The sequence below is a fragment of the Cyanistes caeruleus genome, chromosome Z (assembly GCF_971803275.1).
Source record: "Cyanistes caeruleus chromosome Z, bCyaCae1.hap1.1, whole genome shotgun sequence".
Taxonomy (NCBI): Eukaryota; Metazoa; Chordata; class Aves; order Passeriformes; family Paridae; genus Cyanistes; species Cyanistes caeruleus.
In genome coordinates this window covers 13,247,194-13,253,091 of record NC_141732.1, presented here as the reverse complement: position 1 = coordinate 13,253,091, position 5,898 = coordinate 13,247,194, and the positions used below count along the sequence as shown (strand labels likewise).

Genomic DNA, 5,898 nt, shown 5'->3' with positions numbered 1-5,898 from the left:
ACCACAGATAGCTCTTGCCGACGAGGAAGCAGGAAGGGTCTCTGTGTGGAGTTCCAGTGGGGTTTACTCCAACCACACACCAAAACGGTCCAGGAACAAAGACAGAACCTACTGGAGGATCCAGGAATATATGGGGGCTTGAGGGGGAGGATCTGAGAACCAGGGTCCAATGGGAACAGGATTAAGTGGTGCAGAGGCGGGGCCAGGGACAGGGATCCAACGGGATTGCAGGGGCGGAGGACTGCACCAAACTGGGACTAACCAAGGAACAGGGAAGGGAGAACTTTCTAGGAGAGGGACATACAAGGTAAAAAGGGGAGGGACAGCCAACAGGCAACCGGGGTATAGAAAAACTGGGGTACAACAGAATGGAGGTGCAAAGCACTATGGGAGAAGCCCTTCCTATTAGCTCTAAAATGGGGGAAAACCTTATACCCTGGAGGCCTCCCTCCACACGATAACGATTTTGGCTCTGAAGCCTCCACAGATGTGTAGATGTGGCATTTGGGGAAACGGCTTAGCGGTGGGCTTGGCAGTGCTGATTTAACAGTTGGACTTGTTGGTCTCAGAGGTGTGTTCCAGCCTCAATGATTCTCTCATACTCTGTGTTCACAGGGTGTCCCTGCAGTCCACAGGCTGAACAGCAGAGCCCACCATGACTTGGAGTGCAGCAGAGCTCAGAGAGAAACTTTCTTGGAAGTTTTTGGGTTTTTGGGGCAGATATGATATTGTACAGTGAACACACAGAGAAAAACACAGGTTTTGCCTCTCCACAGAAAGCACATTTTTTTTCAAATGAATGTATAAAAATACATTTACAGTAAATAAAAACAAGCAAACAAGGGCCACTAGTTCACATACCACACCAAACATCTCCCTCTTTAACCAAAAGAATCAGGAAGATCAAGCTTTACATAACAAATCCTTGCCACATTACTCAATGAACTGAAGAGAGGAGTTCAGTGAGAAGAAGGAAAAAAAATACCTATATATATTCAAGGTAGTAATGCACAAATAGGTATAAAAGAGTGCACCAAAGCACGCTGAAGTTCTGTGCCTTCCTATGTGGCACTTAATAATTGTGTAGAGATCACACAAATATCTCAAAAGTTAAAAATCTCTATGTCATTTTTACTACAGGTATCAGAAATATAAACTGTTAAGTATATAAAGATAACCTTTGCACCTTACTATCTACTTTAAACTATGTAGTAAGTTTTATAAGCCATAGCATCCCCTCTAAAATTTTAAAATGGTTCTAGCAAAATATCAAATATTGTGAGGCACTCTGCTGCAATTAAGTCTTTTTTGAAATGCAAGTGTAAAAAAATCCTCTGCACAAGATCAGTCACATTTCTGACAATGCAGGACTTCTTATCGTACTCAATACTATTATTTCAATGCTTTAACATTGAATTAACATGGAATTTAATTTGGAGACAGTCTTCATGGCACAGCACATTTCTATTTCCCAACAAATATTATTCATTTGTGCATTTCCCAGGATTCTGCTGTCTGGCCTTGACTAGTCCTGCAGCTTCTGAGTGCCTTTGTTTCCCATGGCTAATTCACCACCATTTTTGTACTTGTCAGCAAAATAATCAGAGTCGAAACTCACAGAAAAATCTGGAGGACTCACATAAACATTTCCATTGTCTATTGTGACTGTATGAATCCTTTGTTTGACTCCTTTTGACTGCCACTTCGGTGTTGGTGATGACTCCAGAGGATTTATTCCTTCATATAATCCTTCTCCTGTTTCCAAGGTAATTTTAAACTTATGCCAAGGACAAACAATACATGCTTGTCCATTGATATCCTACAGAAAGAATAAGAAGAAAAGATAACAAGTCATCTTCTAGGACAAAAAGTATGTTTGGTAGTTTGGTTCTATGGCTGTCTACTGTTACATGTATACAACTGGGTTTTTCCATATAATGTTCGGATAAAAGCATTATAAAAAATCACATGACTCTATGCCTCTGTATTATTTCAATTTTGCTTACATACCTCTATTTCTCCACAGTATAAAGGGCCACCTTCATCTGAAACATGGCAGAACACTGTATTAATTTATACAGCAGATTTTATGTTTAGTTCTAACACTGAGATAACACAGGCAAACATCTTACGGTAGCAGCGAGAGTCCAGAGCATGAAATTTCCCTTCATGGTAGAACACAACAATTTCTCTGCCATTGATTTTGGCTGTTATTCTTTGGGACTTCTTTATGTCCTCTTCTTTGCCAATGAATATAAGACCATCAGGCTCCGTTTCAGTTCTTGTGCTTGAGCTGTGCAAATCCACGTCCTTAAAACACACGTACAAATAAATGAAAAGGTCACTTGCAAAGCAATTCACTTTTGGAATTCATGGGAAGTGGGAGGAAAGGTTTCAGTGAAAGACTATCAACATGCAGAGGTGGAAAAACACAAGAGCTTGGTGATAATGTTCAGTTAATGCGTTCACTAATAGAACTAGGAAAGCCAGCTGTTGGAAACCTGATACCTGAGGGTGAGGCAAGATAAACTCTTAATCACTATGCTTTTACTCTGCATCTATGCCACCTTCACCCCTCAAAACCCTTATGCAAACAGATAAAAAGATGGTAAATGTAAAATACTATACAGTTCAGGTATGGAACAGGTAGCATTTACATGTAAATCCAATACTCTTTAGATAATATTATGGCTACAAATATAAAATGATTTAAGTTAATAAAGAATTATTCTGCAAAGGAAAGAAAACATTATTTATTGAGAAGCTGTATTCAACCTGACATTTTTAACAAATATGCCTGCCTTTCCTTCCCTCTTACATATTTCAAACATATAACAGATTCTGCCTCTCACAAGACAGAATATAAGCAGTTTTATGACAAAAACAACTTTCCCACTAAATTTACTTACAGTTAGCTACTGTGTTCCAGTTCTTCACAAATTTCCAATACAACCTTGCTTCTTCAGAAAAATAAAGCTAAGCCAGGTCTTAATAAACACAGAAAGGGGAACCATGGATGAGGGCGGGGGCGGGGGAGGTGGGGGGTGTCTCTCTGGCTGCAGGAGCATGCAGAGCCACAGAGAGCTGCAGTGTACCTTTGGTCCACACCAGATTGCAATGGAGATGAGAAAGCAGATGAAGAAATGAAGGCTGAGGATGATGAGGTCCAGCATCGCCTCTTCTTCACGGTGTCTATCACCACTGCCCTGCCTTGTTCCCATATGTCACAAGGTGCTTCACAGCCCCTCTAAAAATGCAAGCAAGAGGCAATGAGGCCAGGCCCTGTAGCACCCTATGGCAGGACTTCAGAGGCTCAATGCATCAGAAACTGGCTCTGCCAGGGCTGATAAGAACCAGGGACACACTGGGGATGGCCTGATAAGAGAAGAGCAGAGCTTCTGGTTCCCCCTGCTGCTGTCCTCACTGTGAGCCCATGTTTTGGGAGCTGCCTGCTCCCAAAACCCTGCTCAGAGCCCAAGTGGTGTGTACTCAGGATGAGCCACTGCAGGTTTCTTTATAAACCACTGTGCTGGGAAGGCTGATTTAAATGACAGTGTGTCATTTCCAAGACCAGTTTTTGACTGATACGCACACAATCAACTTCTAAGACCAATTCTCTCCTTTCCAGTTCAAGGAACTACCACTCAGTCTTATCCAGAACGTGAAATGTCACTGCCAGACTCACAGGACGATCCTGTAAGGCATTCATACTTAGTTTTCTCAGGAGATAAGCAAACTAACCATAGGAACCAGGGTAGGAAATCTCCATTTTTTGCTATCACCTTTTGGCTGACTTTCCCTATAAACTTTCCAAATTGGCAAAGATACTAAAATGCAGAAATTTGTAGTTAAAACCTCTCTTATTAAGACACCTCTAAAAAACCTTCTGTATATAAATACATCTATAGAAACAGAAACACACACACACATACATAGTTCAGTACACACATGCCTGTGTGTATCTCCCAACCAGGGTTAGAATACACCTGTCACCTAGCCTCCAGCTCATTTAGCAATGATGTCTTACACTCAACTTGGATTTTGCACACATAAATTCTCCAGGCCCTCATTCTGAAACCTGACTGAGACCACCAGTACATTGTGGACCCTGGCTGGCCTAAATTGCACAAGCAATCAGTAGCCAGCAGGTTTCTTTCACAGTTGATACTCACACATTTATCTACAAACAAATGTAGACTAAGGACTGCAGTGACACATCAGGGACCTCCAGAAGAAAACCCTCAAGGCAACTTTCTTCCTTCAGATAAGAAGAAATGGGTCACATCACCCCCTCACAGATCCCAAGACAAAATCCTGAGCTACCAGAGCAACTCCAATTCGTGGAAGTGAGCACACATTGGTCAGTAAGAGGAAAGTTTATTTCCAGGCTTATACACAGTAAGCCTTCTAACAGTTTTTTCCTGATATTTTCTTAAGAGCTTGGCTGCTTTGGTATTTTCTGAGTCACTGCAAACAGTACAGATGGAATTGCCCCTGCTGCCAAGTGCCACCTGGTGGGAACGACAAAAAGATGTGCGACCAAGCATAAGGGCTTCTTCTCCAGCTGGAAACGGAGCTGGATTTATGAATTGTGGCAATTCATTGCTGTGCCTTGCTCTGAATAATTTTTCCCCATTTCGGGTAAAAGGAAAAATACCCCTGCCATGGGGGATCGCCCGCCGCTCTCCTCGGCTCTCCTTCGGGGGTGTGAGGAGAGCGGTGGCGATGTTTAGAGGAGAATGCTCCACCGGGGCAGGGCAAGCATATATGTATGTGTCTGTGTATATATAAATATACACACAAGGCTCCGTGGAGGCTCGGGGAAGGTCAACAGAGCTGCGGCTGCCCCGCTGCAGATGGGGAGGGGGAGATGGAGGAGACACCCTCACCCCCATCTTTAGTCGCCCGTGGCATCCCTCCAGGGCAGAGGACGCACGCCGTCCTGCTGCTGGTGCCTGTGTCTTTTATGTTAGCTCTTAGCTGAGCTTGGGGCACTTTCATTTCATTTCATTTCATTTCATTTCATTTCATTTCATTTCATTTCATTTCATTTCATTTCATTTCATTTCATTTCATTTCATTTCATTTTCTTCCTCCCTATGTTTCGATACCAAACTTATAGAAGTGGGTAAAAATCAGCAAGATGGCAGTTGCTACACAAATTGTCTTGACTTTATTCCCATTCAGAACCCAAGCTTTTGTTATCATTACAAAGCCTTACCAATATTTTAGTCGTATTCATGGGTTTTGGGATAACTCATTCAGAAATAAAATTGTCCAGTCCAGGAAATTACTTGTTCTTGTTGTGGTGGTGTTTTTTTTTGGTGGTTGCTGTTGTTTAAACCCACTAGAAGAGTGTGGACGTGACCATTTTGTTTCAAGGAGGCTGATTATATATTATATAATTATATCTCTCTATATAATTAATAATATATTATTAATATATTAATATAATATATTATTGAATATCATATTGAATATATTGATAATTAATTAATTAACACAGACTGAGTAGAGGACTGTTACAGGAATACTGCATAGGATGTGTATGTCTAAAACCTGCCCTTCTTGTGGCAAAAACATTCTAAAACACTGTTAGAGTTATTCCTGCCTGGCATGGTTTAAGGCAGAGCAATGAAAGAATATTGGTCTGAGACTGTATCATCCTCATTTAACTCTGTTGCTGTTGATGAGAGTTTCACTGCACTCACTGAACCAGCTGATTTTTTCTTTTTTCATCAATTTGACATTACAAATAAAGCCAAACCTACACTTTTCTGTGATGTAAGAGTTCCTGCAATGTTTACAGCCAGTAGCATATGTGTTATCAAAACCCTCAGTATGTTGATAACAGCTCATCTGTATGAAAATGATTGACAAACCAAAGCAGATGACATC

General features: G+C 41.4%; 1 protein-coding gene across 1 annotated transcript; it reads right to left on the bottom strand.

Moving 5' to 3' along the window:
* Positions 1–760: 760 nt before the first annotated feature.
* Positions 761–3,330, bottom strand: RFESD (Rieske Fe-S domain containing). Its single transcript, XM_023943831.2, has 4 exons — positions 3,096–3,330; positions 2,133–2,310; positions 2,011–2,045; positions 761–1,819 (listed from the first exon to the last, which is right to left on the bottom strand). Exons 1-4 carry the CDS (start codon positions 3,219–3,221, stop codon positions 1,526–1,528), a joined length of 633 nt encoding a protein of 210 aa, XP_023799599.1. The 5' UTR covers positions 3,222–3,330; the 3' UTR covers positions 761–1,525.
* Positions 3,331–5,898: the final 2,568 nt, after the last annotated feature.

Excerpts from the sequence above, each read along its gene's own strand:
- RFESD (XM_023943831.2), bottom strand. The coding sequence starts at position 3,221 with ATGGGAACAAGGCAGGGCAGTGGTGATAGACACCGTGAAGAAGAGGCG. Across the intron at positions 2,046-2,132 it reads TCTGGACTCTCGCTGCTACC|ATGAAGGTGGCCCTTTATAC; the intron begins GTAAGATGTTTG and ends GCCATGTTTCAG. Across the intron at positions 1,820-2,010 it reads TATACTGTGGAGAAATAGAG|GATATCAATGGACAAGCATG; the intron begins GTATGTAAGCAA and ends TTCTTTCTGTAG.